At 38.4% G+C, this 12,548-nt stretch overlaps 1 protein-coding gene across 7 annotated transcripts in view; it reads left to right on the top strand.

Annotated features, from left to right (window-relative positions):
• The window catches only part of GPHN (gephyrin), a 593,666-nt gene that overhangs the window by 558,822 nt on the left and 22,296 nt on the right, over positions 1–12,548 (top strand). For all 7 annotated transcript variants that reach the window (XM_077767144.1, XM_077767143.1, XM_077767142.1 and 4 more), the window contains one exon: positions 2,487–2,574. In XM_077767144.1, the coding sequence (XP_077623270.1) occupies positions 2,487–2,574 (88 nt within the window). The remainder of the gene's footprint in view (positions 1–2,486; positions 2,575–12,548) is intronic.

Below are 12,548 nucleotides of genomic sequence, written 5' to 3'. Positions count from 1 at the left end.
AAAAAAAAGGGAGGAGGGCACCTCTCAGGCAGGGATGGGCGTGGCGTGATCCAATGCCTCAGGCGGGAGCTCTGCCTTAGCGGTTGTGGAGAGGAGAGTGGCGGCGCTCCAGTCCCTTCTTGAACCAAGCACTGCAACTTGCTTTTTTGGGTGTGTAAACTTCCCGTGCTGGGTGGGTGGCGCTCTTTAACCCAGGCCAGGCTAGTTTCCAAGTGCAGTCTGCGCACCTGACTGAAATTGCGGTAGACACAACCTCGCAGGCGATCCCCTCAGAGCAATTCCAGTCCTCTTGCCTAGCCCTGAGTGTGGAGCCAGAAGCCGCTGCTCCTATTCCTCCGGGTTGGGTTGGTGAGCATGGGCAGGGGCTTGCCTGCAGGGTGCATCTGGCCCACTAGAGAGAGGGAAACCAGGTCCCTCTGTGTCTCGTCACCCAAAACACAAACTCGCAGGTAAATCTCCCAGTTTTAAGCCCTTCTTCTTCCCTCTAAAGTTCCAGCCAGCTCGGAGTGCGGAGGTAGGCACACGGTTCCTCCAAGAATCCAGCCGAGCCAGGAGTACAAAGGAACAAAGGAGCGGTGTGCGCGCGCAGCCACTCTGGGATGAGTTGGCGCGCGGGGATTTGGCGCGAATGGTCCTGTGCCCCGACCAGAGGTTTTTTTGTTTCCCAGCGGCAGGGACCTTATCTTGAGTAGTTTCAGGCTCTCTCTTTTTCCCCTCTCACTCCCCGCAGAGGGGGATCGCCCCCGTCCCTGTGAGTCTCCGATCCCCGCCAGATTTTATCTTCCCCAGTTCACACTCACATTAGAAGGCTTTCTCAGTGGATTCTGCGTCCTTTCTCTCCCAATCTCTTGGATTCTGTAAGATTTCCTATGGCTTCAGATCTTTTCAGTGTGAGATATGGGGGTGAGTGCAATGCATGGAGCTTCCTACTTCTCCGCCATCTTGCCCCTCCCCAGAGGATAGACTCTTGATTTTGCTCCATCTCTTCTTCCCAGGCCTTTGACCTATGCAGTCAAAGGGGCTGTAAATTTGTCTTTTCATTTGACTATCAGTAATCCGCCTAGTTTCAATCCCTAATATTCATCCTGTGTTTTTAACCCTCTCAGAATATTTCATACTGTCTCTGCCTTGCTGGTTTTTTTCTTCTACCCTTTATACCCAATAAATGCCTATTGTGTCTTCATATTTCTAGGAAACCCTCACCACCACCCTTTTCTTGTTAGATGAAGTCCCAGTTCTTGAGTTTAATCCTGTCCTATCCCAGTCATTCTAAGCCCTTCCTTCCCTTCCCTTCCTTGTAGTTGTCAAGGGTAGAAACTTGGGTTCAGCCATGACCTCTCCTTCTTCCTCCTCTCCCACATCCAATACTAAGTTCTACATATCTCTGGAATATATCATTTCTCTCAGTCTTCATCACAACCTGCTCCCCAAGCTGACACCCATGTCCTGATCACTGCAGAAGCCTCCTGACTGCCTTTGCCTATGCTAGTTTCTCGATGAGTTTCCCCCAGACTCCTACCAGAATTCAGTTTCTAAGTCTCAAATCTGTTTATGTCACTGTCCTATTTATATATGTCCTAATTAATATGTTAAAGGTGTTCTGTTGTCCAGAGGATAAAGGTAAATTCCTCATGGTCAACAAGGCCCTTCATAATCTGACTTTCATGGTTCATTTGATGTACCAACTTGGCAGGGCCATCAGGTGCCCAGACATTTGGCCAAACATTACTCTAGGTGTGTCTGTGAGGGTGTTTCTGGATGAAATCAACATTTGAATAAGTAACTAAGGCGGGTTGCCCTTTCTAGTGTTGCTCTGTCTCATCCAATCAGTTGAAGACCTGAACAGAAGACTGAGTAAGAGGGAAATCCTCCTACCCGATTGTCTGAGCTGGGACCCTGATCTTTCCTGCTTTCAGATTCAATTGGAAAATAGATAGACTTATATGACTGTTCTAGACAGTTCATTTTCTCCATATTAATCCCCAGTGAGGCTACATCGCAGGCTGATATTCTGGTTTATAAAGCTTTTTCTCATTCCTTCCACCTGTAAAAATCTAGCCTGTTTCTCAAAGCTTAACTAACTTAAGTCATATCCCCTCTGAAGAGTTTTGCGTGACATCTCCAATATCTAGGGTCACCCTCTGTCCTAATTTGCCTGGGATTTCCTAGGACATGTGACTTTCAGTACTAAATCTGGGATTATCCTAGGCAAGCTGGGATGGTTAGACAGCCTACCAACACTTCAGTGTCTCTGCCTTGTTAAAACAAAAAGCTCTGTGAAATTACCAGTAGCCACTATTTCCGCCCTTATGAGGTTCTTTCTCTGCAGTAAGACTTAGGCTCCTGTTGGACAGAGATCATACAGAGTAAAATGCTATACCCATATTAATGCCTACCCAGTGAATAAAGCGGTTTAGTTTTAAGTTGACATTCATATATAAAATCTTTTCCTTATGGTTAATTTATTTGTCTTTATTTTTTTCCAGCCCAGATGACTTACTCAATGCCTTGAATGAGGGTATCAGTCGTGCTGATGTCATCATCACGTCAGGGGGTGTATCCATGGGGGAAAAGGTATGAAAAAATGGGAATCATGAAAATTTATCCAGCGTAATGTCCTTGCATATGGTTGATTAACTGTAGTCTGGTACATATCTATTATCCATAACCAGACCTGCACAAATCTGAAAAATCCCTAGGGCTTCAGAAATTTCTGAGCAAAAAGGGATGCAGTATGGGTATATAAGAGAGGGCTTAGCATCATGAGCAGCTTGGAGAATCCCACAGCATGCAAAATGGTTTCGATGTTCCCCTGAAGATTTCTGTTTCTTTGCTCACTCAACTTTACTATAACATTAGGACTTCCTTTATACAGATATTTAACCTCAAGGTAAAGCTCCAAAATCCTGTCCTCCCCTGCCACACATTCCATACCTGATAAAGAACCCTTAGCTTCCCAGACGGATGAAAGAAAGAATTAGGCATTCCATTGCCCCTTTTGACAAATAATAATGCTCATAATCATAGTAAATGAAGGAAACAAAATGCAAACATATATATAAGGATAAATAGGATTTTATAAGACTAAGTATATTTATGCAAATACACTTGTCTTATGCAAGTATATACTTAGTCCTTTAAAAATCGCAATTTCAGTGTCCCAGCATCTTTAATTTTATATATCTTAATGAAACGTGTTGGTTCATGATGATTTTTTTTAATGTTTTTTATTTATTTCTGAAGAGAGAGAGAGTAAGCATGGGAGGGTCAGAGAGAGGGAGACCCAGCATCCGAAGCAGACTCCAGGCTCTGAGCTGTCAGCACAGAGCCTGACGCAGGGCTCGAACCCACAAACCGTGAGATCATAACTTGAGCTGAAGTCAGATGCTTAACTGAGCCACCCTGGCACCCCTAGTTCATGATGATTATTGGGCCTACTGAATAATGTTATAGCAGCAAAAATATGCTTTACTATAATAACCAGTCTAATGTTTTGGCTCAAAAATATTTCAGAACACAAAATGTTTTTACTGGCCTATAATCCCTTTCCATCTTTACTTTTTTTTTCATATTAATGGCTAAACTGAAAAGTTATAAAAGTATTGTCAGAATGGCAGTTTTTACTAAAATTCAGATTTTCCAAGAGCATAATTAAGTTTTAGCTAGATCTTATATATATGACTGTTCTTGGTCTCTGCCCTCTCTAGCTATAAAACTGCCTAAATGTATAACCTGTCTCTTTGGCAGAATTCAGTTTTGTGAACAGAGAATGTCTACCTTTCATTCACAACTAGTTTTAGAGTGTTTACAAATAGTCCTTAAGTGACCAAAAACCATAGAAGAAAAATAGAGAATCTCAGTCTAAGACTACCATCTCAGATTACATCGAAGAATGAAAGTGTTGAAGTGTGGGTAGGTATTCTTCTTATAGCAGACAGATTGCTAGGTTCGTCTTAACATCTCACAGAAGTCCTTAGCCCCAGGTGGAGCAAATTGCTGCAGACCTCTTTCCAGATCACAAAAGCCAGGGCTGAGGTCTGCATTGTAATAGAGCTATAAGAAATAGTTTTCAGGCTGTCTATTTTCGTTATCATCAAACTCCCTGTGGTAACACAAGAGCAGACCATGAAGTTAAGAGCACATAATGTTAGGTCGCCAGGGTGGCTCAGTTGGTTAAGCATCCAACTTCAGTGGGTCATCATCTTATGGTTTGTGAGTTTGAGCCCTACGCTGAGCTCTGTGCTGACAGCTCAGGGCCTGGAGCCTCCTTTGCATTCTGTGTCTCCCTCTCTCTCTCTGTCCCACCCCTGCTTGTGCTCTCTCGCTCTCTCACTCTCTCTCTCTCAAACATGAATAAACATCAAAAACAAAATGTTTTTAAAAAGAATACTTAATGTTAAATGTGTTTCCAGGGAGTATTTCATGTATAATTTACCTTAGTTGCTAATGAGCTTAATTATGGGACAATACCTGTTTGACAAACCTGAAGTTTGTCTTTTCCAATACTTTTGAAAAAGCAACTAGCTTATAACAGACATAGGCTTGGCAGTTGAGACTCCACTCTTGTAAGGACAGAGCACGTCTCAACCTTAAGCTTCTTTATTAGTGCTAACAAATATGCCATTTATCCTAACGACTTACTCACAAATAAAGAGGCAATATAGTAAAGCATATTCGTTTTATTTACTTTACTATCTGTATGGTAAGATACTTACACTAAACCATTAGCTTACTAGTAAAGAGATTTTAGGAACTAGACATCCTAGAGTATCCCATTGGAGCTAATACTTTTCCTTCCTACCCCCTTGAGTGGGAATGAGATGAAAGAGGAACCAGGAAGAAAGAGATAAAGCAGAAGTGCTACAAACTCCTACCAACCTGCAAGTTCTAGTTGCCAAAAAAAAAAAAAAAAATTCAGTTGTACTTCATTAGCAGAAAGAAAGAAAAGCATAAGAAACAGAACTTCTGCTTCAGCCAAGGGCTAAGCCTGAAAAATAGTCACTGAAAAGACAAGGAGGTCAAGGAAAGATCCAAAAGCATTATGTAGCAAACATGAATCTCATGTGCAGGAAGAAATTTATTTACTTGATTCATCCTACTATGAGTACCTATGCTACAGAACTGGCAAGAAATTTTATTAAGCCATTATAGAGCTCACCCACTCCAAGGATTATGCCAAGAAAACAGTAAGGGCTTAAGAGGCCAACAGCGGATCAGGAAGACATGTGGTCACCAGTCTGCACTGGATACACTTAGAACATCTCTGTAGTACCATTAGATCTCAGGTATTTGCTCCTTTGGGCCTTGCTAGACACACTGGGATCGAGGGGAGGCTGGGAGCCTCAGGGTAAGGGGAGGGAGCTCCTAATGCTTGTGAGACCCACAGACCTCAGTCCTCTTCTCAGCCAAGAAAAAACGGCTCTTCCACAGTTGTTTCCCTCAAAATCTTTTCCTACCACCACCTCCCTCTGACTCAAAGTGTTTATTTTTATAAAACACTGATAGTTTCAAGTACATAGCATCTGCTTTTTGCTATGAAAACTAAAGAATTATATGCATTACCATACAGAGCACTATACAGTCGGTTAAGCCTCCCACTCTTGATTTTGGCTCATGTAATGATCTCACAGTTTGTGAGATTGTGCTTGCATCAGGCTCCAGGCTGTCAGCACAGAGCCTGCTTGGGATTCTCTTTCCCTTGCTTTCTGCCTCTCCCCAACACTTGCTGTCTCTTTCTCTGTCTCTCAAAATAAGTAAGTAAACATTTTTTAAAGAATTATATACATTACTATAAATTTTCCACAACCTACAGAATTGTAAAATATCTCAAAGACAATGAAAGCCACAGATGACCAAGGAGGATAGAATACACTAGACACCCAGTAATTTTTCCCCCTATTTGAAAGTCTCTTAATTTTTCCTGACAGTGTCCCCGTCCTATCTCATATGATTAAAATAATCATAAAGATCATTATTGATCACAAAAAAAGACTGGTCTCATAGGCTCACCCTGATTATTTAAACAGCAAAAGTGTTCATTAACCATATAGGCTTCCTTAACTTTGTTTTGCAAATCTAGAGCTATACAGCAATAGACTATTAAAATTAATCAATACTCCAAACAAATAAATCCAATAACATTTCCCTTATTGTTTCTTTCATCCCTATGTCATTCTTGTTCTGCTAGATTTGGGTTAGCAGTCCGCTTTCATGAAGCCATCTGCTTGTATTCTAAAGACTCCTAGGACTCCTGACAGAGTCTACTGGTACTTTATAAAAGTTATCTCAGCTGTATCACCTCAGGTGCCTGTACCCAAGAGACTATTCTTTGAAGTGTCAATAGTTCAAAGTACCTATCACGGTCCTTTTCCCTAGTGCTCTGAATCTGTCTTTGTTGCAGGCACAAACTATTACTGCAGTTTTAAGCAGAGCCTTTAAGCAAGCATTAGAGTAAAACAGAAACTTTCCAAAGATGACAGACACTTAATAGCTGTACCTAATTTGTTACTGTAATTAATAAAATCAGAATAGAAGATAAATAAAATTCTCTATTGGGATAAAGTATGTACCTATTTCATAAAAGTTTTGATGTGCTTCCCCTGAGAGTGCAAACATATTATGGACACTAAGGGCATTGTCAAATCTCCACACAATTTCTAAAATATTTATAAACTTTTACATATATGGAGCTAACCCTGGGAACACTGAGCATCTCTTCTCAGCATGGGGACAGCAACTCCCCTCCCATGAAACTCTTACAATGGTAACATATCAAAGAAAACCTAATTATTTCTAACATCTCTTCTTATAAGATGAAAGAAATCTTTGTGATTTTCTAGGGATCCTCTAGGAAATTTCAAAGACAGTTTTAGATGTAAAAGGTATTCTGAAATTTTTACTTTTTACTAAATTTAGATCTGATCTTTAGAAGACAAAATCAAAAAGAACTGTTAAAAAAGAATTGGGTTCTCGATTAAGATAGGGTTATGAGGTGCCCGTGGGTGGATCAGTCAGTTAAGTAAGTGTCCGGCTTCAGCTCAGGTCATGATCTCACAGGTTCGTGAGTTCGAGCCCCGTGTTGGGGTATATGCTGACAGCATACGACTAAGACTTTATCTGGCTTTTTTATTCTCTTTCTCTCATGAATGTACAGTGAGTTTTTCCAGTGGCTATATATTGTGTAGCATCTCAGCAGCCTCAACACAGAAACAAATAAGAGGATCCAACTGACTTCTATTAAGCCAAATGTTAAAGGAATTTTCAAAATTATAGAACAATGCATAAAAAATAAGTTATTTACATTAACATGAAATGGCCTTATCATTGCTGTTTCCAAATGAATCAACATTTTTTATATATTTTAGTTTTCGTTTCTAATACAGTAACTATCAATAGGCATAACCTACATAAATAAAAAGCTCTAGAGATCCATATAAATTTTAATTTAAGAGCATGTAAAGTGTCCTGAGATCAAATATTTTGAGAAGTGGCTGGGCTTTTTAAAAAATACTCTTTTTCCTTGAAAAACAAAAGAACACACGTAGTTATACTTCTCTGTCATTAATGTTCCTGGCATAATTATAACCACCCATATTTCATTAAACTGTTTAAAGAAGTAACTAATTTTTATCTCACAGTGAAAACTAGAAAATTGAGAAATCATCTGTAGGCATTTGAGAAGACTAGCGAAGTTCATAAACACACAGAATATAACTTTCTACAGCCACATGCATCTTTTCTGTACTTTCTTAATGTAGTAAAGATGTACAAACATATTCACATGACCTAAAGATATAGCCTCTCTCTAACATATAAAAATAAAAAACAAGGTATATTAACTTTCAAACAAAAGTATGGATGGTCCCCAACTTATGGTGGTTCAACTTAATGAATTTTCAACTTTATGATGGTGCAAAAGTGATACACATTACTAGAAGCCGTACTTCAAATTTTGAATTTTGATCTTTTCCCAGGCTAGTGATATGCAGGGCAATACTCTGTCATGATTCTAGGCAGCCACAGCAAGCCGCAGCTCACAGTCAGCCACAATCACAAGGGTAAACAACTGATAAACTTACAACCATCTTGTACCCACACAACCATTCTGTTTTTCACATTCAGTATAGTATTCAGTAAATGACATCATAAGATATTCAGCACATTATTATAAAATAGGCTTTACAGAAATGTTCTGTAATGTAAATGTTCTGAGCACAATCAAAGTAGGCTAGGCTAAGCTGTGATGTTCAGTGGGTTGGGTTTATTAAATGTATTTTCTTTTTTTTTCTTTTTTTTTTTTTCATGTTCACTTTACATTTGTGAGACACAGAGCATGAGCAGGGGAGGGGCAGATATAGAGGGAGGCACAGAATCAGAAGCAGGCTCCAGACTCTGAGCTGTCAGCACGGAGCCCGATACAGGGCTCAAACTCATGAACTGTGAGATCATGACCTGAGCCAAAGTCGGACACTCAACCGACTGAGCCACCCAGGCGCCCCTATTAAATGTATTTTCAACTTATGATATTTTCAGCTTACTTGCAATGAGTTAAGGAGGTAACTCCATCATGATGAAGGAAGACCTGTATATTAACTTAAAATTATGCTTAATTATCAGTGATCCAGGATTCTGTCTTACTTAGAAATCATCCAGGTGTCTGATGATTATTCATTAATTTAATTAATATCAGTTCAATAAGATTTTAATCTGACATACTACAAACATAATTGATACTGAAATTTAAAGTTTTTCATGATAAAGAGCCAATTATTTTGTACCCACTATTACATTTTTCACATTCTTAAAATATTATATAGGAATAGCATTAACCTATTTGATGAATAAACCTATGTAAGTTTAGGAAAAACAAACCCAAGCAAAATAAAAAACATTTACCTAATTATACTTAACACTGATAAATAAAAAAAAGAACATTGGTAGGTTTTCATAATAACTAAAGCTTGTCTCATTTGCCAAAGATTTACCTTAACTTTGTGATCTTTGATTCTTAAAATTATAAGAATACCTTTTAATGTAGCTCATTTAAAATATGTTACATTTCCTTCTTACCTTATAATTTTAGGAATATTCTATTTCTATAACCACTTATTTATCTCTCTCTAAGTCCATCAGAACAGAGCACCTTTTAATTTAAGAGACAATATAATTAATTGTTTTGGTATGTTTTTCTTTCTCCTTGTAAAGCAAACTTTACTGTGGCCCTATGATGGGGCCTTCCAGATCCTGATGAGACTGGAGAGTTGGGGATGAGGGGCTCTTGGATTGCTTCTTCCAACACCTCCATTACATTCAGACTCAGATGAAGAGGGGTGAGATAGGAGGGAGGCACTCTGAATACAAAGCACAGCCTGAGCAAGGCCTACTCTGCTTGGTGGTCTCATAGGCATATAATATATGAATACCCTCCAGAAGTAAGAAAACAGTTTACATTCACAAAATGAGATAAATGTCTTTCTGGATGATAGACACATAGATATGCATACTCATGAAGACCATACAGCTTCAGCTCAACAACTTCAACCACAGGTGGAGAATAAACACAGAAAGAAAAAAACTTACCAGGTTACAAATAAAGAGCTGTTTTCCACCCTAGAGGTCACAAAGTTTTTGATTGGTTTGGGCCCCAAATGACAGTAATACAAATAGACGAGAAAGACAAATAAGCTAGATTCTCTGACTTCTCCTACCCAACTGAGAATTGATGTCAATCATCCATTTACAGGAATCACCAAATGGTCAGACTATAAAACCAAATTCCCAATCATCGCTGCCACAAGGGGGAATACCTTATAGACCTTGCAGAGAAACAAAAATAGAGTCAAAATCAATAGAGGGAACACAAGTAGAGAAACTGTTTGGCATTCACTCCAAGAACCCAGGAAAAATATGCCCCATTGTAAGCCCACCCATAAAGTGCACTTCTCTGGCAATCAAGTTTACCTGACTCCATGAGGTAAATCAATGGCACATCTCAGTGGAGCCTCCAGAATTATTAAAGTATAATTTTTATAGATAAAATCATGAATTTCATAAATATATAAAATGAACACATGTCAAAGATTTTATTTAATTCATTAATAAACAGTTGGTTTAAAGGGGAATTCAAAGAACATACTCATAGAGATAATTAGGAATGCTAAGATAAATTTGCTAATAGATGCAAAACTGCTTTAAATCCACAGGCAAATAATCATTTATATTTCCACGGACAGAATTAATTGCATTTCTTTGAATAATAATCTTGTTTACCATCAGTTTTCTTAAGCTTAAATGTTTTTAGGATTTCAGTTTAATTCCAGTTAGTTAACATACAGTGTTATATTAGTTTTAGGTGTACAGTGTAGTGATTCATCACTTGCGTACATCACCCTGTGCTCATCATAAAGGCACTCCTTAATCTCCATCACCTATTTCATCTATTACCCCCTCCCTTTTGGGAACCATCAGTTTGGTCTCTATGATTAAGAGTCTGTCCCTTGATCTCTCTCTCTCTCTCTCTTTCTCTCTCCACCTCTCCCTCGTTCTCTCTCTCCCTTTCTCCCATTTTTCCCCTTTGTTATTTGCTTCTTAAATTCCACATATGAGTGAAATCATATGGCATTTATCTTTCTCTGAGTGACTTATTTTATTTAGCATTATACTGTCTTGCTCCATCCATGTTGTTGCAAATGACAAGGTTTCATTCTTTTTATAGCTGAATAATATTCCATTTCTACAGCTTAATTTTTGTAAAATAGCTCAAAGCTGATGAAACACACAAAGAAACCAGAAGGTTGTGCCACACTGGACATCCAATAACCTTTGTTGCCCATTTTAAAGTCTTTTGCAACTTGTCTAACGTTGTTTGTTCTTATCTGAGTTGCAGAAAAGGCCTTGCTTCTTCATCCCATCGTTTATCTTTTTCCTGTCTGACCCCAGCTTTCAGAATATCAGACAGAGATCCTTGTTGCTTCTATAGATAGATAAAAACTTAAAAACAATGATGATTCTCGGCCTTTATGGCTATGTCTGGTACAAGCTTTCCCTCTGTCACAAGAAAGATGAAGCATTCCTTCATGTTCAAAAAGAATGAAAAGGGGCATTCAACAACAGAGAGGTTTGGTGATGGTGGGGGTTTTTTTCCCAAGAAAAATAAAATACTTCCATTCATTTAGCAACTTTGTAATGAGCATATCTGCTTTCAAAACTCTGTGTCATAACCTTCAAAGCCCTACAGGTATGGCTTCTGCCTGTCTCTCCAACCTCATCTGATGCCTCTTTCCCACTCATTGTCTTTTTAGTTCTAGACACATTCTTTACTGATTTATAAACTTTAATATGTACTCCCTCTGCCTGGTTTTCTCATCTCCTCACACTTCATATGGCTGAATCCTTCTCATCCTCACCACCTCTTTCAAAATGGCCTTTCCGTATCCTCTACCCCACCCAATTATTCTCTATCCCAGCACCCACTTATTTCTTTTCTAGCATGTACCACACTTTATAATTATTTTATTTGTTGGTTTACTTATTTTAGTCTGTCTTCAGCAGTAAATTACAATAGAACATCTTTGTGTCAGGAACCATGTCTATCCTTCTTCACCATTAAATCTCAATCTATAGCACATATAGAATCCCTGATGTATAATACTTGTTGAATAAGGAANATGGGAAATAAGGTCTGGAGATTTCTACTTCTGCTATGATACAGTGGCTTATTTGGACCAACCCTCCCACCAAGAGCAACTATAAAAGCTATATAAATTTTAAAATTTTTTAGAGAAGAAAAAATAGGTGTCTGAAGAGAGCAACCAAGATAGCCAGGATTTAAGGTACCAAGATCTCAAAGAAAAGCAAACAACAAGAAAGTAACACTAGAATTCTCTGCCACATTCTTCCTCAAGGCATTTACTAATTCCTAAGCCAGAGGAATGAGAGGCAGTGTAATGGTAGAAGAGACCAAGAAGCCAACCATAACAGAGTTGATAAGAGGCTAAGAAAATAAACAGAATTTTAACAGTCTTAGGAGTTCAGGACCTGCAGTGGAGGAGGGGCCCTAGCAAATATCTCAGGCTCTTAGTTTAAGCCTTTGAAGTGCTCTAGGAATATGGACAAACAGGAAATATAACAGCCTTAGCAAAGACTAGAATTTTTTAATCAGAAAGACTGTAGGTATGGAAATGCAGAAAGGACTAAAGAGCAAAAGAAAGTGTTAATATGTGGGTAAATGTAAATGACTATTAATTGTATGAAATAATAATGTCTTATGAGGTTAAAATAAGTTTGCATATAAGTATTAGATACTAAATTATAAATACAGAGTATATATTGCCTTGTAATATATATAGAAATATATAATAGTTATATATACATACATATACACATGCATACTAAAAATGTGTATAAAACATATGGTACATCATAGCACAAAAAGCCGAGAGGAATAAATGGAGTTAGCATATTTTAAGTCTCATGCATTGTCTGGGAAGTAATAAAAATGTCAAATTATAGTATACTATAATAAGCCAAGGATGCATATTTTAATCTCT

The sequence above is a fragment of the Crocuta crocuta genome, unplaced genomic scaffold (assembly GCF_008692635.1).
Source record: "Crocuta crocuta isolate KB4526 unplaced genomic scaffold, BGI_CrCroc_1.0 scaffold55, whole genome shotgun sequence".
In the NCBI taxonomy this organism is placed as follows: Eukaryota; Metazoa; Chordata; class Mammalia; order Carnivora; family Hyaenidae; genus Crocuta; species Crocuta crocuta.
Note: the sequence above shows the minus strand (reverse complement) of the source record. Positions and strands in the feature narration are given on the sequence as shown.